At 35.4% G+C, this 23,507-nt stretch overlaps 4 protein-coding genes across 14 annotated transcripts in view; 2 read left to right on the top strand and 2 right to left on the bottom strand.

Annotated features, from left to right (window-relative positions):
* The first annotated feature begins 98 nt into the window (after positions 1–98).
* On the top strand, positions 99–2,302 carry LOC114356702 (circadian clock-controlled protein). Its single transcript, XM_028310017.1, has 5 exons — positions 99–273; positions 407–626; positions 903–1,027; positions 1,303–1,455; positions 1,905–2,302. The coding sequence occupies exons 1-5, from the start codon at positions 186–188 to the stop codon at positions 2,072–2,074; spliced, it is 756 nt and encodes a 251-aa protein (XP_028165818.1). The 5' UTR covers positions 99–185; the 3' UTR covers positions 2,075–2,302.
* On the bottom strand, positions 2,193–3,802 carry LOC114356701 (uncharacterized). The gene has a single exon (XM_028310016.1). It carries the CDS (start codon positions 3,792–3,794, stop codon positions 2,565–2,567), a length of 1,230 nt encoding a protein of 409 aa, XP_028165817.1. The 5' UTR covers positions 3,795–3,802; the 3' UTR covers positions 2,193–2,564.
* Positions 3,803–3,986: 184 nt separating this feature from the next.
* On the bottom strand, positions 3,987–6,016 carry LOC114356700 (uncharacterized). Its single transcript, XM_028310015.1, has one exon. The coding sequence runs from the start codon at positions 5,258–5,260 to the stop codon at positions 4,010–4,012; it is 1,251 nt and encodes a 416-aa protein (XP_028165816.1). The 5' UTR covers positions 5,261–6,016; the 3' UTR covers positions 3,987–4,009.
* A 1,350-nt stretch (positions 6,017–7,366) lies between these two features.
* Positions 7,367–23,507, top strand: part of LOC114356714 (monocarboxylate transporter 12) — a 46,374-nt gene continuing 30,233 nt past the window's right edge. For 6 of the 11 annotated variants that reach the window (XM_028310043.1, XM_028310040.1, XM_028310042.1 and 3 more), the window contains exons 1-3: positions 7,391–7,474; positions 19,111–19,393; positions 22,227–22,370. In XM_028310043.1, the coding sequence (XP_028165844.1) occupies positions 7,391–7,474; positions 19,111–19,393; positions 22,227–22,370 (511 nt within the window). Of the gene's footprint in view, positions 7,475–8,942; positions 9,421–13,513; positions 13,837–19,110; positions 19,394–22,226; positions 22,371–23,507 lie in introns of those variants that run through there. The other 5 variants (XM_028310038.1, XM_028310044.1, XM_028310037.1 and 2 more) reach the window with 5 other exon arrangements.

The following is a 23,507-nucleotide window of genomic DNA, read 5'->3' as shown; positions in this document are numbered from 1 at the left end:
GATAGGAAAATTAGTAAAATGTCATTACCTAATTAATCACCCCTTATTATTAATTATTATTTGAGGATAATTGCACAAAATTTGTATAAATTTAGAAGCTTTGACTGACTACTTTTATTATACTTAGGACTTAGTTGTAGTGAACTCTCTGAATTATAATCTTTTGTATCATTAAACTTTTAAAAATGTGGTGCTTTGGTTTAAATTGTGGCAGAGACCTCTCTTTGGTGCTTTTTTATATTATTATTGAGTTTGCAGCGGCCAATCCAAGTTGTGAGTATACTTTTATTCTACTTTACTACAGTCTACTACACCAGCCCGACGCGACACGATTTACTTTTATCGTGCCAATATAACGATTTAAGACTTCTAAGTTATTTTTATTTAAATTTTGTTTATTTTTTAGCATCCAGGATAGAATGCGATGAATTAAAACCAGAATGCTTAAAACAAACCCTACAAAAGGCTGTACCAAATTTCTTGAAGGGTAGGCCTGAGGTAGGCGTGGAAGTACTGGATCCATTTTACATCGATAAACTGGAAATGACTCTAGCTGGAGGGCTCAAAATCAAGTTTACCAATGGTCATGCTAAAGGCCTTAGGAAATGTATCGTTGAGAAAGCAAGGTAATTAAAACTTTTGATTTTTAAACTCTCTTTGCTTTTCAGTCTGAACTCTGAAGGAACATGGGTTCTCCAGATTCAGTTCCCTATTCTTAAAATGTTTGTGTTGGTCTTTGTAGAGTCTAACAGACACGTGTTTTAAAGAAATTCTGCCCATAACTTTGCTCTAGCAATTCGAGTTTATTCTTAATCACGAGAGGATTTTTTTTTCAATTGCCATATTATGTATAAAGATGTGTGTTCGACTAGGTATTTTATTTATCGACTTTATCTTTCCAGAGTCATGCATGACGTAATAGAAACACAATTTCTCTGTAATCTCACGGTCAAAGGAAAGTACAAGTCAAGTGGAAGATTGTTGATGTTCCCCATCAACGGAGACGGTGATGCAGCTATCAGATGCAGTATGTAGTTATTATGCAATTAGTATTTTTGTACACCTAATTCATACGACTTTATTTCTTGCGAAATCCAGAAAAGCATTCTCAGGAGTATTAATAGAAATTTCAGAAAATTTCGAGGTACAAGTTACATTTAAATGGGAAAAATTAATGATTTCAGGATTTATACTATCTAGCCCGTGTTTCAATTTCTCCTATAAGTAGATATTAATTATAGTAGTTTACATGAATAAATGTTATACTGTAATAATTTTAAATAATGATTTATTCAATTTCAGAAAACCTTAGAGTTAATCTAACCCTACAGCTGAGATCGATCAAGGGATCAGGGGATACCTATTTAGAAATTGTGAACTCGCAAAGCAAACATAGCTACGAGGGCCAAATTCAGTACAATTTGACTAATTTAATCAAAGGCAGTCCTGAAACGAGTAAGTAAAAGCTACCTACTTAATTTAGGCTGAGTTTCACCATCTTACTTTAACATTGACAAACGTCAAAAATCTGTCAAACTCCATACAAATAGCACCGGTTAATATTATTGTTACGGTTAAAATATCGTGGCGCAACTCAGCCTTAGAGTGCTTAAGTTAAATTACGCTTATTGCCTCCATCAAGTGCAATTACATACGCAACTTACTAAATTATATACTTAAGAGAATGATTCATAAGATTAATGTTTCTTCCTTTCTAGTAAATTAACACTTTCTTTATGTAATTGATTATTTTTAACGACATAGTGATAATTTATTAAATGAAATACAACTTTGGCCTTACTGGTTTGACGTAATATATCACGTTTGATTAGTTGATGGTTAATGGATTTCACTACAGAAAACAAACCACAAACTCATATCGTGCTCTTTATTTTTGTTTACAGGTAAAACTCTGTTAAACTTTATGAACCAGAATTGGCATATGGTAGCCCAGGAGTTCGGAGATCCTCTTGTGGATTTTGGAGTAAAGGTCATTCTTAGGAACATAAAGAAGTTGATCAGCGCTGTACCCATGAATCAACTGTTTACGACGTGGGAACCAGTTCCAGCATAATGTTGTTTGGTACTTACGAGGATGATATTACGTCGATGACTCTGTTACAATGAGATTAATGATTCGATTACACGGCACATTGATAGTTTTGTAATTGTAAATAGTTATTATTTATAAAAATATTGTAATTTATTCGCACTTATGGAAAAACTAATACACTTAGTAGGTGCGAGTGTTGCTAATGTTAGTTTGGTTTTAGTTGGAATCAATAAAACAATCCACTTTGCATTTGATGTTTTTTATTACTTTAATTTCACAATCAAATTGACATTCATTTGTTTTTCACAAGGTTAAAGTTAAGAAAACATCGATAAAAAAATAAGTGCATCTGGTACTCCTACCATATCTACCATATATTCTAAAATTCATAGTGTGCAAGTCTTCTTGTGACTAAAATAATTTATATTAAAAGTTTGTAGACGATTTCATTCGTTGTGCTGTGTACATTAACATCGACACGTGAAAACCCTTACTACTCACGCATAAAATCTTAAACAAAGTGAGAAATCTGGATTATTACAATAAGGTATGTGGTAGCCACACTTATATATTTAAGCATTAATGTGATGTCCACTGAAAACATATCGTAAATGAAAATACGCAGGGGCCACGCGTCTACCAGCTCCATAAACGCCTTCGCCTGCACCCTCATAGTCTTAGGCAGGTCGTAGTCCATTATGATCTTATTAATTAAAATCTTAGTCTTCGTTCTTGCCAGCAGTAGCTGCTCACAAGTCATCGACATAAAAGCAATCAAGCAAACGGCTGTAATACACCACAATATTATAGTAACCAGTGCCATAGAGTTGTTTCCATTTTTGTAGTAATATAATGCAGACCAAATTGTTATGACAACGTAAGTAAACGTAGAACCTAGAGTCATGAAAATCTGAAAATTGAATACTTCGTTGACAAGAGTACAAAGTTCGCCAATGATGTCGTAGGTCACTGCCAAGTCTCTAATCTTGGTGTTGTCGCCCGACGAGCGGCCGATCAAGTTAAATTCTTCTGGTCCGTCTTTCTTCTCTCCTACGATAAATATGGGCGAAGACTTGATACCATCGTTTTCATCGATGAATTTGGCCAAATAGTTGTTTATGATGTGAAGTCGTCGAGTTAACATCATGATAAGCAAGCAGAATACACTTATTTCAAGAGATTGCTCGAGGTAAATAGGCAAAACAACAATTTTACTCATATCTATATTATCCCCATCGGTGGCTAAGTCGATAATAGTAACAATGACGTGTATAACAAGAACCATCAGTATTACCTTTAAGTTCATTTTTCTTGATTTTTTGTAGAAGTTCTTATTAGTATCAACATGCAACTTAGTGTCGAGATCCACCACTGTAGTCAGGATGCGCATATTTTTTTCATTGCAAAAAATTGACGTTCTAATAGCGGATATTACATATTGTATCAATATCACCACAGATGGTACTTCCTCTAACATATCCACAAGCTTGGCAGTCCCAATCATGGCTGATGATATTCTAAGAAATGCAGAGAATAAAGTAATATATAAAAACGTCAGAAAAATGCAACAGAACTTCATCTTCTTATTGATTGGAAGCAACCTGTTATTATGTACATTGAACCTAAATATTCCAAACAAATTTTCAACTAGCAACGCTGGTTTGTTTGTGTTTAGGATTTCTATAACTTTCATTTGATCATTTTTTTCAGACGATTGGCTTTGTGGTACTTTAGATTCCATCTCTTAAAATATTTTTATGGATCGCAATGTATCGTAATTGCCACCTCTTCGACACTTAGTTAGAGACTGTGTCATGAGCACCGTTAATTGTTTTCTTTTATACTTGCATGTCAATTTAATAAATGAAACCATCAGGGTGATTAATTTTGGTGTTATTGTATAACTTTAGTGTGGGGTGGCTCTTCGTTATACCTAATATTTTTTGAATCTTCAACCTAAATAAAATGCGAGATTTGTATTATTACAATCAAATATGTAGTGGACACGCTTATGTATTTAAGCATTAACGTGATATCAACTGAAAACATGTCGTAAATAAAAATTCGCAACGGCCATGCTTCAATTAACTCCATAAAAGCTTTCGCTTGAACCCTCATGGTCTTTGGCAAATCGTAGTCCATGATGATCTTATTTATCAACACCTTTGTCTCAGTTCTTGCCAGGAGTAACTTCTCACAAGTCATTGACATAAATGCAATTAAGCAGAATTCTGTGAAACACCAAATGATGATTGTGGCCAGCTCGCCTGTGTTCTCTCCTGAAGAACTACGGTAATAATCCAAACCAGTCCAAATTGTGATGACGACGTAAGTGAAAGTAGCAACTAGAGTCATAAATATCTGGAAATTAAAAACCTCGTTGACAAGGGCACAGGTTTCGCCAATAATGTCGTAGGCCGCTGCCAAGTCTCTTATCTTCGTATTATCGGACGACGAGCGGCCGATCAAGTTGAACTCCTCCGGGACCTCCTTTTTTTCTTTCACGATAAATACCGAAGCTTTGTTAGTGTCTTTTTCGTTAATGAACTTCAACAAGTAATTATTAATGATGCTGAGTCTACGCGTCAACATCATAACCATCAAACAGAAGACGCTTATTTCAAGAGACTGCTCCAGATAAATAGGTAATATGACAAGTTTACCTATTTTCATTCTAAAATTAGAATTATCGGCAAACAGGTCACTTATACTGACAATAAAATGTACGAGATGAAGTATGATCACGATTTTAAGGGTAACCCTTTTGGACTTTCTGTAGAAATCTTGGTTGGTATTTATGTGCAATTTAGAATCGAGGTCTGCGAGGGTTGATATGATGCGGATGTTTCCTTCGTTAAAAAATAGCGACGTCCTGATTGCAGAAATGACATATTGGATCAATATCACTATGGACGGCACTTTATCAATCTTCACTAAATAGCCCGTGGCCACGTCCGATGGTATTATATTGAATACCGAAAACAATACGACGACGGTAATCATCAATACTATGCAAAATATTTTCACTTTCTTGTTGATTGGGGCCAATTGATTATCGTGTTGGCGAAACCTGAATATTCCAAATCCGTACTCAATACGCATAGCAAGTCGAATGGTGTTAGCAAGTTCTATGATTTTGTTATTCTTTTTATCAGTTACCTCAGCCTCTTCAGTTGAAGGTTGACGAGAAAGGCGCGTTGCTTCCATTTTGACAGTTTTCAGCAAATTGATATGCGAAGTATTATATTTAATATGTTCACATGAGCAATTGTCAGCTCTACCACAGTTAAGTCGAAACTGTAAACCTATCGATATATAAACTACTTTTAATCCAGTATCTATTTATCAAACGCATTACGATAATTAAGTTGCTTTTCAAAATACTCATTGCCATACTAAGTGTATTGCTTCGTTGTTTTATTTATAAGCTTAGAAAACAAACACAAGCTTACTTATTATGGATTAAATACTCAGCAATCGCCCGCGGGTTTGAATGAGCTGGATTAAATTTTCACAAAATTTAACACCCATTTGACCTATTTAATAAAATACATTGTAAGACAGTTTAGAAACTTCTAACTTCAACTTCTAACTTGATTAATTGCTTTTTTGTATTAAATGTTTTCATTACATTTTTCTTTCTTTCTCTACGTTAGCCACAATAAGCTTTTACCTTAATGGTTATTTACAACCCGTAGTTATAAGTACAATAGAAGAAGAAGACTGTTAATGTTATTAGACAACTTGCCCAGGCATTGGTAAATTACCTACTCTATTTTTCATAGTTATCGAAACATTGTCAACCAAAGAAAACAGGGTGTGAAAAGTTCCGTAACCATTGACAGGTAACTAAGTTACTCTACAAAAAAGCTCATTTTGTAAAAATATGTTGAATCCTGAATTTACTCGTACTTTTCCAAGTGTGTCTTGTCACTTAAATTGAGTCTTCCTCCAAACCTCAAATTGGATATTAGTTAGATTAACTACTTACTATTTAAATTACTATTTTTACGGAACCAGTCAATCAATCATCATTGATTGACTGGTTCCGTAAAAATAGTAAGCACATCCAACTAATAAGTTACGTTACTACGAGTAGTTCAAAGATAAAAGTTGTCCACAAAGTTTTCAATCGATTGAACTATTCCATGTTTCACGAGTGAAACCGAATCTTTGTGGATTGCGGATCAGTTGGCGAATGCGAACTGTCACGGGCCCAGCTGAGCGGACCTGCGCCCGCTGTATCGACCGCCAAAGCGGTAGGCACGAGATTAAACTGTTATCGATGAACTGGATTTCAGCTGCCAATTTATGTCGATGTCTCTGACTTTCATTTAATACTCGTAACAGCAGAGATGTTCTGGGTCGTTAGTTTCAATTTATGGAACTAAGAAAAATATTCAACATAACGAGATGTCTGGAAGAAGTCTTTAGCAACATCTTTAATTTTTTTTTATCGAAAACGACCTAACCAAATGAAAGTAAGTCTTTATTATTATGAGTACCTGGTCTCACTGAGGACACTGTTCACCAACCAGGTGAAGCAGCTACCAACCAGGTCATATCACAAAGTAATAATTATATTGCAATCGTGTGAAAACGGTTGCGGCTTCATGATTCTATGAGACTGCCAGAATTTTCTTGTGACAGCAATTTATCTGAGTTCATCTCTTCGAATATTCATGTTCTGAATTGATTTATTTCAAATGGCAAAATGTCGATAGTCTCCCCAACCCCACCGTCTAGGGTTGAAGGAATCGCACAGGAGCCAACGCGGCGCGGCATCGCGGCAGTGGACGCGCGACACACGCGCGGGCGGCTGCTCCACGCGGCCCACGCCGCACCCTTGCCGACCCGCGCCTGCCTCGTGCTTCGGCCGAAGTCGGAAAATCACTGGTAAGCGAGCTAATAAACATACAAGAACAGAGAATAGATAACTCGCTCCACCTCCCGTCTATAATCTCAGTCAGTAACGCCGCATTCGTTCATGCTCTCATTCGAAATTTATCAATGAAACCGATTTATGTGTCCCGCTGACGAGTATGTTTTTAAATTGGGATGCATACTCGTAATATCTAAATTTCTTTTGGATTCAAATATAAGAACGCTACATTTAGTCATGAATCGCCAAGAAGACACCATGATTGTGTTATATCACATCGTTACCACGTACCTAAATAGTTAATTGCAACAGTTTTGATTCACTCGTGCTGTATCTCATTGTAAAAAATAGAGGATGGGAACCTAGTGACGACTTCATTCTGATAAAAATATAATTTATAATTTTATCACCAGCTCCCTGACTATTACCACGTCAGAGAACGACAGAGTAACATCATGGGACAGACTGCTGGCGCGGAGTGCAGCCCCGATGATGATGAAGAGCCTCGCATACGCGTTAACCCCACTGAGCAATCGCTGGTAAGTCAAGAGCATGTTCAAAAATGATTTTCCAGCATTCCACTACGTCAAAATGAACATCGCAACTTCGATTAATACGTCATCTAACCTCGTCTTCGAATTTTTATGTATTCGTACCCCTACCACCACATTGCGTAGGTGTTCTGATTACGTTCGTTTTCTGTAGGCGCCATTGACTGAGCCTAGTTAGGCCTGGTTTTTCTCTTTTCAAATTTTAATTATGATGGTCGTACTCGTTTCTGACTTATTTTATGCAATTTTTTTTGTTTCTTCCGCTTTATTCGTGGTAAACAACCTATTGTAGAACGCCTGTAATTTTTCTTCTTTTGCTTGGACCTGGGGAGCAGAATATACATCCGGTTTTGTATGATCTATTAATAAAAACTTCCTTAATTTTCAGTGCTTTTTCAGCACTTTTATGTCTTAAAATTGAGGGTCCAAGGACAGCATACCTACACAAAATTGGCAATATTTTTTCAAACAGAAATTACAATGCTCAAAATTTTGGGTCTCAGCCTCAGCTTGTCGAACCAACTAAATGTTTTAATCTGCTGACACTTTGGTTGATGGTGTTATTATTTCTACAGTCTACCGTCACAGTTTCAAATTCCAAAGCTTTGTACACTCGGCATCAAATAAATCTCACCTCCCGCAACAAGCACTTCTCAAACGTAGTATGCATCCCCACTTCCCACCAACAATGGGTCCATTTGAAAGCCTAGTCCTAAACTTCATTTCATTAAGGGAAAGGTTTTTACCAAAATGTGTTTTTAGAAGGATCCAGAGTCATTTCTTCAAAAAATAGGTATAGTTATCTTACGCTTGAGCCAACTTTTATGGCTATAAAACTGTAAAATTGGGATTAATCGCTATCCATCTGTTACAAAGGACACCTAAGATCATTATTAGGTTTTATAATCACAAAAATTGGTCTATTGATTCCAGAGGTGAGCCCCAAGTGAGGTCTTTTTTCAAGTCACATCTAAGGTACCTGTTAATTGTATAAAAAAAAAATATGTTTTTGTTTAAGATTATTTATTGGGATTTCAAATAACACCAATATTGTTGGGGCGCCATGATTGTGTCAGAAGAAAATCTTTAAAGTTCGTGTCGCGGAAGGTGTGATTTATTTGATGTTGAGTATAGGTTTGTTACATAATTCTATCGAAGTCTCAACCAAAATAAAAAATAAAGGCTTTATTAATCTAATAGTAACAGAATTAAATTAATGGAGGGCAATGTCGCATTTAACGTTTTAATATTTTATTAAAACATAGAAACATAAAACATATATTTTAGAAAATTATAACGAAATAATACATACATGAACTGGTGAAATAATGTGCAGACAATTTTAGTCCAATAGTTCCACCACTCTACCAGTTCCACATTAAAATTTTCGCGCCGAATGAATACGCTTGGCGCGTAAATTAATTTCAGACTTATTTGACAGTTATCCGTCTGACAGCGTGAGAAGCGGTTCGTTCGCTCGCGTGCGGCTGTGAGTGAAACGAAACGTCACAAGCCTGTGCGAGAATCATCTGTCAATTATTTCATTTGTTTTATTTTAAAAAATGGGTCCAAAATTAATATTAATTGTTAACTAAATCAGTAACTTTTGTATTTTTGTATTATTATAAACATTGGGTGGAAACAGAGATTTACGGTAATTACGGGATTGTGTAATTGCTAATATTGCTGTCAAAATTAACTTTTGTTTTTGTTAGCAAAATAGACCGTGGTGTGTCGAATAGTTGCCCTGTTTATTTTCCACTTGAACTTGATGTGATTACAAAACGTTCTGTGCCAGCCAGCCAGTTAGGTGGTGACTAAACAATCTATTTTCTCTTGTTACTGTGACTGTAGTGAAAAACAAGATGTCCAAAGTATCCCTGAACAACGTTCCTTCAAACCCACGAATCAACCGCTTGAGAACATTCTCTAGGGTAAGTTTACTCATTATTATTCAGCTAGGTTATGTTTAGTAAAATTGGGAGTTGGCAAATTGAATCTTATGCACCTGTAGATTAGAGTATCTCTATTTATTTATTTGAGGACCATTCCTATTTTCTTCTTTCAATGTGTTTGTGTCCATTCTATGTAAATCAGCTGGTATTGTCACTATCATTTCCAGCTATGATCAGAACCAACGTGAGTGGTTATGACTGAAAAGATACATATTTCAGCCAGTACCATTTACCTACTACTTTGAAGTGATCGTTTCATTTTAAATTAATTAACCAAAATAACAACAATTTAGAATACAGAACATTTTAAAAGAATTTCAGATAAATATTTCTGACAGATGATAGCAATTCCTTTGTACTTTGAATTTTCTTTTATTTTACTTTAGCAAATATCTAATGATGCTTAGGATAGGAATTATGATGAACCAGACTACTATCTCCATTTTCTAAAATTTAATCTTTGAAGAAATAGAGAATTATTAAAAATTTTCCTTTATTGAACTAAATTATTGTGAATATGCAAGTAATCATTAATATTCGAATGCTTAGAAACTACTTACACAGTGTAAGCCGGCTTATTAAGACTTATAATAGTATCGTCTAATTTGGTACGTTGCATTTTTTGCATTGAGGCTAATTGTCATGTCATCATTATCCATGTTAAATGAGGATGTGACATCGTTTTGGGTCCAGTTAAGTCCGTAGCGAACTAGTTTGTCCTGGATATGTAGTGACGAAGGGCAATTAAAAAAATGAAGGTATTGGTGAGGCCCTACCGTTAGTTTGGTACACTGCACCAACAAGATCAGAAGTTTGTTTGCATTTTGAATGGTGTGGTCATGTTTGTAAGTCTTGAATTTTGTTAATTTAATAATTTTTTATGTTTTTATTATAATGTTAATTAAGATACTATGTCATAAATTTCTTGGAAAAATAATTCAACCCTATTATTGTTGTTATTGCGTCAACAGCACATTGTTGACATTTAAAATAGTAGAGCAGAGGAACCCCGGACAATTCCTTGTAAAATAGTGTCAAATTATGTTAGTGTTCATTTGTGGGTTCTATACACTAATGATGAAGATATTTAGATTTATTCAGATTTAGTCTTCATTAGAAAAAAATATTCATTTTACATAGTAAAAAGTTATTTTTCCAGTTACTATTATTACCCCAATATGTATCATATAATTCCTATATTGCTTATTCACACAACATAATGCTTTAGCAATCTAACTACATCTTGGTGACATTTTTCTGGTAGGTAGGATATCCATCCATGAACAAATTTTTAATAAAATTGTCTCATGATAAATTGGATTGACCAACAGTCTCATGGAATCCTAATAATATCTACTAATGCATGTTTTTAAGTGTTATTGACTGCTGCCAATTCTTGAGTTTTAAATACCATGTCACATGGAACTAAATATCACAGTTTTTTCACACAGAAACTATAATAATTATATTCTTATACAAATGAGTTTAGCTGCTGCTGCTTACACTATGATAAAGAATCTATTTGTAATTCGTTTTAATTAAACTATGTTGTTAAGTACCCCAAATTTTGCTTTTTCTTTTCGAATTAAAAGTTTTTTTCTATACTCCTCAATGTACTTATTTGACTTCTCGAAATAACGACAAATGACAACAAAGAAAAAATAAATTTAATAAAAGTGACAAAATTTTAATTTTTCGGGAATCTACTCCACTACTTTTCAACTTTATAGTGTAAGTACTGTTTTTGTTCCTGTACCTATCTGTTATTTACTCTGGTCGTGATAATATCACAGAAACGATACGAAGGGCCTGCCTTTGACAATGACTGTCCTGGACAAGGCTATACGGAAACCTTCGTGGAGGACTGACATTCAAGGTTTCTAAAGTAGACGATAAATTATTGCTTTACTGTGAACCTTATTTCAAAGCGATAAGGCTACATCAGCAAGGATACGTTTTCATAACCTCGGTTAGGGAGTAAACACGTAGAGAATTTCATTTATTTATTAAAACCATCGATTAAGGCGTTAAACGCGTGTCATTGACTCTGAAATAACTGGCTAGATATGGAATTACACTAACAAACAAGTGACGCTCGACCCAGGTAGTACAAAGATAATGTAACTAATCGTGCTATTTTTTTAATAACATAATCAAAATCACCTAAGTATGTCGCTAAATATCGCTAATTGCCACTTGTTACTTTGTTAAAACCATACGTGAAACAGTAACTAGACGAACTAATAAGGTTTAGTTAATNGCCCTAATACCTTAGATTAATACCACGTTAATATTACGATTTGATGTTTTTATATCGGCATTTCCAAGGCTGCAAGATTGTTACAGAACGTGTATTTCTAGGTCTCAGTTATCAATATCATTTGATATTCTTAATCCGAGTTTATTACTTTGCATACGCGACACTTACAGAGGGGTTTATTTAGATTGACAAGGATTAATGTTGATTACTCCACAATACTCTGCATTCTAATTGAAGTGTGTTGAAGTTAGATAAAGTACAAATGCATTTAGTTTGTTAGCCATTTAGATCGATTGAGAGATTGCGAAGTAATCAAAAGTATGTCCTATCACCTAAATGGACCTTTGTTTGTCCATCTAATACTGATAGACACCTGCATCTATAGCTTTCTATATTGTTTACATTTGTTTGTCTACTAAAGAACAAATAGCAATATCCAATTTAAAAAAAAATAGGAGGTGGTTCTCAATTCGACTGTTTCGCCAAAATTTCAACTGATCCTGACAGCCCCACATATTGCCCCACATGAGCTTTACTCCAAGACTAGACATCAACTCACATATTTGATCACGTACGGTGAATGGATTTGTTGTTTATGGTGATTCTAATCTCATCACGTTCCTATTCACGCATTATAGCAAATCGAAGTGTGCATGCAAAAGTACAAACGCTAGTAGCATTGGGCATCGCGCCAAAGTGCATTTTGCATCATGAGCGGTAGCGTCAAGTAGGAATTTCCTTTGTATCTTTTCAAACCTAAACTACTACCTTATGAAAAACCTGGTAAAACGAAACACTTGCAATAATTAGCCTTTATCCAGAAAAACTATTGCGCGCGAAGCATGAAAAGTTGTATAACGTTAGGAGTTGATTTCTAATTAAAAAATATCTAATTAGAGTTGTCGCTCAGTCCACTCTTTCCAGAAAGTCAATAATATCGAAATGGCGTAAAAAATTGCATAAAATGTAGAGTTGGGTAAACTATCAAGACATAATCTTCATGTTATATATCAAGTTAGCTAAGAATCTGCGACTGATAATAATAATTTCGTATCAGAAAACGCAGCGTGGGACGTCCACCCACAAGGTGGACCGACGACCTGATAAAGGTTGCAGGAAGGCGCTGGATGCAGGCCGCTACCAACCGTGCGATATGGAAGTCATTGGGGGAGGCCTATGTTCAGCAGTGGACGTCCTATGGCTGAAATGATGATGATGATGATAATAATTCCATTTCGAAAAAGCATATAATCTCAGTTCTCTAACATGAGAAAACTATCATTCTGAAATACTGCCCATAATGAAATGATTGACTGATGAAATATCCATGTAGAGACACCTAGATAATGTGTTATTCATTAGATGCTTAACACGTCAATTCATGAATGATTTTCATATAATAAACGTGGGTGTTTATATGCAATATGCGCACGTGCAACACGCTGTGTACCTGTTAAATGATTTCAATTGTTCACTTCCAGTTTCGCATATCTTATGTGAATAATGTGAATTATCTAGCATTATATTAGTTGAAGCCCGTAATTACCCGAGATAATACGCTTCACGATTAAAAACCGCGTAAAATTAACAAAAAAATCACGAACTTGATTAATTGTTGTACACGTGTTTAAAATAACTGAATATTTATATTTTAAATGAACCCAACAGATGTTTTTTTTTCAAGACATAAAAACCTGAATTATCGAGTGAAACTTGTACACAATACACATAATATGTAGTTCTGATAAAATTGATAATGCAGCTCATTTCTAACCCAATTCTAACATTCAATTAGTTAAGTATTTTGTTTTCTCTTGTAGTGATGATATGCTGTTGTGAGTGTGCTAATGATACCAATAACTTGTAATTAGGGTTATTCATTGTAGTGTTTCGGTATGGAGATGAACGGACGTGGTGAATAATTTCTTGAAACAATATTTGTTTCGTTATTATCAATAAGTGATTAGGATATGAAATTATCAAATTGTACCGGCACCTCGACTCGTCGGCCCTTATCATTACTTGTCGATTTTGCAGCTGAAGTGGGTGTAGTGTAATTTTGCTGTCATATTGTGATTTTAATAAACAATACATATAAAATCTCTGCGACGTTATAAAAAATGGTGAATAACGTGGTGAGTGAAATAGTGTAATATTTTTTTTTAATGAACAGAAAAACCAGTGTAAAAGTCGAACATTTCAGTTTTAATTTACGTTAAACATTTTAATGCAAGATAATTTTACAAAGCAACTTTTTTTTCTTTAATTTGTTATTTATTATAATAATTTAATGACGTCCAACGTGCATAAGTGTGAAACAGTTTTATAATATGTTTCATGTTCCTAGTTGTAATTTATTTCTTCTGCACGGCTGCAATTATTACTCAAGCATGCAACAAAACTTACTGACGACTTCTAGTAATCGAAACAAGAAACGGATCGGTTTCATCTCATTGGCCACTACCCATTCAGCTGATTCAGGTCACATGTATAGTAACTCGATAGTAGGTTATATTCCTTTCAAATCATAGGCACGAGGCAATTTGCTAGAGCAATCTTTTTATCTGACGAAAAATATACATCGTCTAATGACGCTCACTGGTCTGGTGGTTCGCGTACCAAACTTCAAAGCTAACTTTTGTGTCGGGTACGAATCCTACTGGGGGCAAATGTTACTTTGATCAGCTTCGAAGTAATGCTTGTAATTTTGGTTAAGAATATTTATTTATTCGTTGCCTAGTCGACATTGTGCAAGCTTTTAATTTGGGGCTAGCTAGCACCAATAGTGGGATGGGTAGAATAAAAACAATGGCTAACCGAAAACTGCTTAAAACCATTAGGTTCTTTAATTATAAAGAATATGAAGAAGTTTTTTCTTTTTATAAGCTCTACCTCGTATATTAAAAAGATAAGCTTTCAAAATTTTCTTTAAAAATAACCCTATTCAACAAAATAGGAATGTAGACGTAATTGAGTGCAAAACGGTTTATAGAAGCACAGCATAACATTTGAGGGAAGTGGCATGCGACAAGCGTGCGGTACTAATCAATTAGAGGCAATCTGTATCACGTGCGGCCGCGTGCCCGGCTACACCACATTGTTCAGACCTGTGGGTTACTCCGAAAAACGTTATCCCGGCAAAAACATTTTCCAAGACGAGACCATTTGATTTACACCGTAAAGTTAGATCTAATGTAGAGCCAAGCTTCTAACTCTCTCTTCTAACTTCAGAAACTCTACACCCTTATTCAAAATAAATGTGGAATAGTGGTTTCCTTATCATCACATGGGTGTAAAGTGAAAAATATCAATCACCGTTCACTACTACTTCTTGTAGTAACTTTGATTGTCTCTACATAAGATCTGATAACTTTTTCACGGTGCAAACCATCCTCCCCTGCCCATCCCGATCCGAATTTCCAATATTGCCACCCACATCAAAGCGAGATGCCAGCATAAGCAACGGTGACAGACAGATAGACTCGAAACTACGTAATTCTAATTACAGCGTTACGGAGAAGGTAGCACTGCTACGAACTTGGCTGAAGCCCTGAAAGTTTCCAAACTTTCTTCACGCCTTTGGAAAACATTATAAAAGCATTACAAAATCGACGTAAAGTTGCTACGGCGAAGGAATTTATATTTGAAATCTTCGAAACTTTCACGCCGTCGAATCTGTCTAATATCGGTCAACTGCTGTTTCTGATTCTTTTTAACGCATAATGTAACATTTATAAGCTCTGAAAAATGGTTGCACTGAACATTATTGTCAAAACAAATTATAATCACATAAATTTCACGTCAGACTTTAAAATAAACTACATGGTTTCCTAGAATTAATACAATACTATGATTAGTATTTTATGACACTATAGGTAATTTGTAATTTGTTATTTTAATTCATCATTAAAAACATTATTTGTAGATACAATTTATTGTATAGTTACATGAAAATGAGGAAATCTGCTAATATTTTCCTCGCCATCACGTGAAGATGCATTTTTTATTTTATTAATGTTTTCCTTTGTCGAGTTTGTTGATATAACTGAGACGCTTAAAAACATTGTGAATCAGTGCGCAGTGCCAGGATTCGTCGTACCTTATGTCCTTTGTGTTTCTTAAGATCTTCACGTTTAAGCAAATTCGTTGATTCAACATTTATCACCTTAGCTGATGTCCTTAGCTAGTAACATTGACGGAAATATATCTCCAACAATGTTAATAAAGACTTTGATCTCATTGCAAAAATCTAAGGCACTATGTAATGCAAACATCGTCTCTACCAAGGGCTTCCTTGTTCTGGCAAATTTTCCGCCTCTGATGGAATGAGGGAAGGTCTTGTTACTGCACCGCATTCTGCACATACTTATTAATTTATTAAATTACGGAGGCATTCGAAAATGTATATGACATTGCATTGTCCATGTCCTTGAAGAGTACTTGATCCTGTTTTATGCTGTGATTCGGGAAGTGATTGCAGAAGGAAGTTTTTTATAGTGTTAGTGTACACTAATAACATAAATCAAAACGCCTGGTCTGTTTGTGGTGTAAACAGCGGCAAGGTCGAACGGTTTCCATCGCAAACAATGTGCCGCCGATGTAACGACAATGCTGCGTTAAATTTGCGCACCTACAATAAATTGGACATGGCCCCAATGAAAACTTTGCATACTAGTTCACTTACACTTTAATTTCTTCTTTGTTTGAAAACTTTGTTCAGACTAACACATTTTCATTAAAACTGTTTGTTTTCATAGGATTGTTAGGTCGGAGATTACTTTGATCGGATCATCATCGCAGTTCAATCATAAAATCCAAATCTAATGATGATGATTACAAATTAAAGACTTATCGCTTTCTTGAAAGACAAGCTTTTTGCAATAATAGTAATATAGATAGCTGGTTACTATGTAGCCTTTTCGCCGGATTTAGAAATAAATACCGATAACATCTATCAGATAAATGGTTATTTATCACAAGCTTCAGATCTAATTGAAAATATTACACATTATTGTTGGAAGCCGACGAAGGAATTTTGGTCAATATGTCACACATATGCTAACCACTTGGTCTTATCGCGTTGTTTATAGTCCACCTACATACCTACATTCGACATTATAAAATTCATTAGTTTCATAATAAAATTACAATATTGTTTGTTATTCTAACGTATCCACAAACACTTCCCAGTGCTATACACATTTTCCTCTAACTTAAGTCATGTTATTTATGGGGCCTCTTTGTCAGTGATATGTTTTTGCAGGCCTTAAACAGAGGATGATTATGGTGTACGTTATAATACTAGAGTCAAATAAATGATAATTAGTTTCTCGGAACGGGAAAATTCCTAATGATTTCTAAGTTATTGATCTTTTGAGTTCTATGTTGTTGTTTGTCTGATGTAATGAATAAACACACACAATTTATGTGTTAGCTTTGTTCGATTAATAATGGCGGCGTGTACAGAGGGTCCTAGATAAAGCTGGCGTTTGATACTGTTTAATTGACACCGCAACACAAAAAACTGTCGATAATGAAACGCTCGTATCGCAGACAAAGCGCCAGTTAATATGCTCCAAGTGCTGTGCTGGTGTTGTATGTTGAAATAAATCGTGTGAAAATATGGGCGGTTATGAATAACAATTTGTTAGAAGCTGCCGAGTATACTCGAGATAATTATTTAGTTACCTATGTAGAAGAATTATGTACTAGGTACTAATATAAATCCAATAAAGTTAAATAACTTTAGATGGTTAGTAGGGTAATTAATTATTTTCTCTTTTTATATCAGACTTAAACCAACTGATAGATAAGTATTTCATGTAACCATTAGTACACGTAACAATATGAATAATATGCTGGATCTTGCATCATTCCTTCATTAAGATGAAGTTACGAGTTTACCTAGTTCCTTGGTTTCCAATGAAATTTTTCCAGTATGCAAATTCTTCGGGAAGGAAATACATAATTGATAGAGCCACTGCAAATGCATATGCTAGCCACGTGAAAAGTATTATCCTGACTTAATAGATGACTCCTCTAGTAGTCATGCTCTTTGCTGTAACTAGGTACTTGTGATAGGATGATAGTTATAATGTATTGTAGACATGCGTCATGTACATATTCATCATCAATCATTCACACCACGTGCTCTCCGTGCTAAGCGGAACCTTGGAACCAATATAATCCGACAATATTTTATGTAGTAGCTAAACACAAATGACTTTGACAATGACCATGAAACTAATCGACTAGTTGATGGACTTCATAACGGATTACGAAACGTTTTTTACAGCTAGTTTATTTTTATTTTATCTCTATTCTATTTTTTAATGTAATTGGATAGGCATAAGTTGTTCTTGTTACTACGTGCTCTTGTTGCTGTGTTTTTATAGTACAGTTAGAAGCAAAAAAATCATTCCTAACGATTTTGGTTAGGGTTTGTTTGGCGCTAGAATCGATCAATCCAGTTATTGTAGAATATCGTCAATTTACCTAAAATTTTGCTAAAATTATCCAGTCCTAATCCTGTTGGAGCTGAAGTGGAAATTGTTATTAGAGGCATTAACCATATTTACTGCTAAGACTATAACGTCAAAAGCCGGATAACGAGATCAACAACAGCAGTGACGTAATGCTTTTAAATTTATGGGGTATTAATTTGATGATGGTGTAAAATAATGCCATTATTGTTTCACGACTTACGGTCTATTGTTTGCGCAAATACTGAATAATATTACCATTGATGTTCAGATGTTATCATAATTTCAAAAGCTTAGAACTAGGTTCATTCTGAAAGAGCTTACGCTTATTTAAAAATACAAAACAGTTGCTTGCTTATAATTTACTCGAAAACACGTTACTCTGCTTAAGAATTAACCATTATCGCATAATCTGTTTTTATCACACTTATTTACCTGTTGACGACATTAATGAAAGGAGATGGCGTAAATAGCATTCGATACCAGCATGCCGCCATACTGTATTTAATGAAGAGTAGATGCGAGCAGTCATATTCATCTGCAATTTGTCGTCTTAGTTTGTGCTATACTAAACTTATTTTCGTGTCAAAAAGCAGTCGTGCATGGAACCATGATGGTAAGATCATTCAAACTGAATGAATAGAACGAGTCACCACGCGATTCTCAAATTCTTTAAGACGCGGCACAAGGACAGTTTTTTTTTGTCTCGGAGGAAATGCTTTGCGCACCGTCACCACTGCCGGGTGCCAGGGTGATGCGGGACTCCCGGGGCCCTGAAAAGGGCGCTGCTCCTCTGAAAAGGACGGGGTATACCCACCCACTAAAACTTCAGCGCGCAATATCATTCAACCCCCTAAATGAGGACAATTAAACGTAAGAACGTTTAATTTCGTATTAGTTGCTAAGAAAACCTATGTTTTGTTTCAGACTGAGAGTGAAACATCATGCGAAGAAGCGGCGCGCCTCACAGCCGAAGGGGCGCCCGCAGAAGACGACGACGAGGCTTACGACTATGGAGCCCTACCGCCGCCACCCGACGGCGGCTACGGCTGGGTGGTGGTGTTCGCCTCCTTCATGTGTAACCTGGTGGTGGACGGCATAGCGTACACCTTCGGGATATTCCTCCCGGAGCTGGTCACATACTTCGGGGAGGGAAAAGGAACTGTCGCGTGGGTCGGCAGCTTGCTGTCCGGAGTTTATCTGGCTGCTGGTAAGTTTGATTCTTAGTGATGTAGTTTTTATAGTCTATAATTAAATAGGATCTTAATTCTGTCTCAATCACATAAAACACTATTCAGTTGTCTCTTAATCCTTATAGTCGCATTTGTAAAGTTCATCATTCGCAATTCTGGAATATTGTTTCTCATTCATACAAAAAGTAGCTCAAACCACTTCTCAAACTCCCAACCAAAAAAGTGTGACATGACTTCAAAGAGATTTCATCAGCACAAAGGACTTTTGTTCTTTACACATGCCAGATGTTTTGTGACGTCTCCTACGTGCATCAGGAAGCGAGAAACAGCGTCCTACCTTTTCTTTGATCGCCAACACAATGGTGTGAAGGGAAACACTTCAGAGTAACTGCTTGGTCTAGATTCAGGCAACAAGAATGCTGTCCGTTTTCCGTAATTTCCTATTGCACCGTAGAATCACCTTTGGTTATTTGCCTTTTTGGCGCCAGTAATCAAGCCCGACGTGACTATTTCCTATCAATTCGGGTCACGTTACTCACTTGTGCATTCATTATCCGTGCAACGTTCCAGCGGATGGCGTTGCACATACCTTCAAGATTAAATTGAGCTGTGTGTTTTATAATGTTTTGTTTCAATACCAGTCCTCATTTATATTAGAGTCATGCTCGATCGATCAGTAGTTCAATCGAAGACGCATTTTAAAATTTAAGTATCCTTCGAGTCTGACTAATGTCTGATTATGTGTTTTATGTATTATTCTGTTGTACCTGCTATGTTCCAGCAAGATTCATGTATGAAAGAAAGCATAGAGAGCCAACCCTTTATCAATGAATTTTAATACTTATTTTATCTCCCTAAATTTTCCTTAAGTCGACCCCGAATTTACTATGTCATTGTTAGTGATGGATGGATTATTTGATAACAGAAGCAAATATTGACGCTCGCTTTTATGCTACCTACCACTCGGAAAGATACCGAAACAGTAAGTTAATAAGTATTAAAACAAATGTCCATCGAATCATTGTAATCTAATCTCCGGAGAGTTTAAATAATGTATACTCATGTACTTAGACGATAAGATTGGAAGTATTGCCAAGCGTAAATAGATAATATTAGAGTTGATAATCCCTCTCTTAAACTGTTCAACACCGCTTGGTAACGGTCCAGTATTTTTTTGTAAAAGCGCTTGGACATTATCACATCACTATTGTCACTGCACTCTACTCTTATCTTTTTTAAAAGTCTAATTGACCTGATTACAGGTATCGATTGACATAAGTTGTTCAACAATTTGATATGTTTTCGAAATATATTAGCATTGAAATACAACAAAGCTAGCGTATGATTGGGACACAATATGATTTTAATAGAAAATTACGGAAGCATCTTTATCAAATGTGAAGACCCGACACTATGACCTTTCTTCTTGCAATTTGGTGCTATCTTAGTATTTATTGCCCACTAACTTCTTCCAGCTGCATCGTCCGCGTAGATTTAGGTCTATCGTTGAAAGACTTTATCACTTGCAAAACAGTTTGACAATCTGGACTACCTATTTTTTATTTCTCGTCACGTACAAACTTTTATCCCCTAATTATTAAAGTTTTTTGCAACAAAATGCTGCTCTTGATTGAGATGATATATTGAATCAAAAGATGAAAAGCAAATCTCGACGTATCTTTGGCATAAATATAAGTATTTCTTATTACTAAGCTATTGTGTCGTATCAAGTATCAAACGATCTTTTTTTGTTTCCAATCTAACATCAACACAACGTTTTTATTACAGTATTGCTTAATCATAGAGTGGGTGTGTGTATCGAATAATCCTTGAACCTAACGCATATTTACCGGCAACCTACTTTGTGCCTACCGTATATTCCTTGAACTGGATAACAAGTATTCAAATGTTGCATCGTGTATAATCGCCGACCAAAGGTTAGTTAAGCGAGTAATGCAGTTACTGTAAAATGTAGCTTAAAGGTATTTAATACCTATATCTTTTATGCCAAAGAATAGTATTTTTGTTAAAAACTGGGGCGTCCTAATTTATCTTAATCTAATGATGTACCTAATTAATGATAGTTATACCAAGCACGTTTTTCGAAGTGAATAATAACATTATCAGAATTACCGTATCATTTGGATCTGGGACTCAAGGCAAGATAACCATCTGCAGGCGGCATGGTCGGACTCAAAGTCATACCAATATTCGATAAAAGTATTGCTTTAATTATCAACGTCTTCAAATAAAATTAGGAACATTGAAGTCCTTTTATTACGAATCAAGTCACGCAAAGGAAATAAATGAAGCGTTGGAAATTAACTTAGTAATTTAGGTTTAGGGCAAGGTAGAGCTGTTATTAGGTATACGAGGTAATTTGTATTCTAGCCTAAGTAGTAGATAATTGCGAATTGAATATATGGAATATATGTGACAAGTTGTTTATGTTACGTCATTTGGGCCACTTGCATTCATAAAGGTAAAACTTGTGAAGACTTGCTTACAAATATAAAGAGTAAATAAATATGCGCATTTTATAATCGAGGTTTTTCTTCGTTTTGTAATTTTGGTCAATAATGCAAATCAATGTCCTATAATATTGCACATCGTGTCCTGTTTACCAAATTGGTAAAAAACATGGCATAACCAGTTCTTATGACGGTTCATATTTATGATGACGTTAAGGTATTTGTTACTTCACATAATAAGCTGTCTTTAATGGTTTCTTCGCATCAGCGTGGATTTCTTTCATTGATTTGACTTCTCACAAATTATTTCTCTATCTTGTACGTAACAATAATGACTTTGTATTATCATCATACGTATAAAATTGTTTTTTATTTCTAGGTCCAATAGTGTCAGCACTATGCAACAAATTCGGGTGTCGAGCGGTGTGCGTGGCAGGCTCCTTGGTGGCTGCCACAGCATTCGTTCTGTCCACCTTCAGCAAAAGCGTCACTGTGATGATGATCACCTACGGGTTACTTGGAGGTAAGCAAAGAGTGCATTTAAATAATTTAACAATGTGTTTTGAATAAGGGCTGTCGTATTTGCCCTCGTCATTTAGTGTCCCTGTAGAGCAAGGTTCTGTCACTCGCCAGACGCCACGTCTATGACCACATCAATATTTTTTTAGAAAAGTGGCATGTTGAGGATTATAATATATAATACGTTGTTTGACGTGCCATCATTAAGTCGCACTGCGGAACATAGGCTTTATCCCGACTAAAGGGTGGTTCGGCTCATACTCCACCGAGCGGGCTTGAAAAGGGGTGGCAGAAAGATAAGTGATCCACCTTCTGTCAGATGTTATCAAGAGGTAGGCCGCTTGATAGCTTTAGGAAGCTCTGTTATACTAGCTTGTATCTTAATTTTTATTTTTTATACTTATTATTGCGAAAGATGAAATTTTATTACATTTATTTTAGGCGCAGGTCAAAAATTTTACCTTAGCATGCCTGAAACTAGTTAAATTATACTGATGTAGAGTCGAGTCTCTTTATCTGTATATTGCGGCCGATGTTCGAACAGATGAACTGATTAGATTACATACTATGATATATTTGTTTTTCAAAGCTAAGCAAATAAGTACATGATTTTCATAACATTAGGAAATGTTATGTAAAACATAGTATCGGACGAAGATAGGTAAAGTTCTTTAATGAGACTCCCACGACTGACGTAAACTGCCACGGATTTCGTAAACGTTGAGGTGTGCGCTATTTTCAGTTACATGTTTTACTTTCGCTGAAGTGTTTACAAGCATTTCAGGAGTACGTCCATACATAATTGCTTCATTCACTATTCAGAGTTCTCAGTTCCTACAAACAAGTGCAATTAATTTCTTGATTAAAATATTCTTGAGGACTTTGCGTGGCATAGTGAGTGNAATGAGTGTTATTTTTATCGATTCAACGAAAATTGAAATCGCGCCAAATTGAAAGCGAGTCTTTGACCTTTATACATTATTGTTATTTTATTGAATACTAATAATTGCAAACTTTTACTTGCGTACTTATATCTTTATTTTTGTTTACGAATGAGTCAGAGTTGTTATGAGAATGTTAGTATTTTCGGTATAGTTTCTAGAGAATATTAGCCATACGTAGATGAAACTCAATCGTTACT

This window comes from Ostrinia furnacalis, unplaced genomic scaffold, assembly GCF_004193835.3.
Source record: "Ostrinia furnacalis isolate ACB-3 unplaced genomic scaffold, ASM419383v2 OfSCF2870, whole genome shotgun sequence".
NCBI classification, from domain to species: Eukaryota; Metazoa; Arthropoda; class Insecta; order Lepidoptera; family Crambidae; genus Ostrinia; species Ostrinia furnacalis.
The sequence above is the reverse complement of the archived record's forward strand: the minus strand, read 5'-3'. Positions and strand labels throughout refer to the sequence as shown.

Excerpts from the sequence above, each read along its gene's own strand:
- LOC114356702 (XM_028310017.1), top strand. The coding sequence starts at position 186 with ATGTGGTGCTTTGGTTTAAATTGTGGCAGAGACCTCTCTTTGGTGCTT. Across the intron at positions 274-406 it reads TGCAGCGGCCAATCCAAGTT|CATCCAGGATAGAATGCGAT; the intron begins GTGAGTATACTT and ends TTTATTTTTTAG. Across the intron at positions 1,456-1,904 it reads CAAAGGCAGTCCTGAAACGA|GTAAAACTCTGTTAAACTTT; the intron begins GTAAGTAAAAGC and ends TTTTGTTTACAG.
- LOC114356701 (XM_028310016.1), bottom strand. The coding sequence starts at position 3,794 with ATGGAATCTAAAGTACCACAAAGCCAATCGTCTGAAAAAAATGATCAA.
- LOC114356700 (XM_028310015.1), bottom strand. The coding sequence starts at position 5,260 with ATGGAAGCAACGCGCCTTTCTCGTCAACCTTCAACTGAAGAGGCTGAG.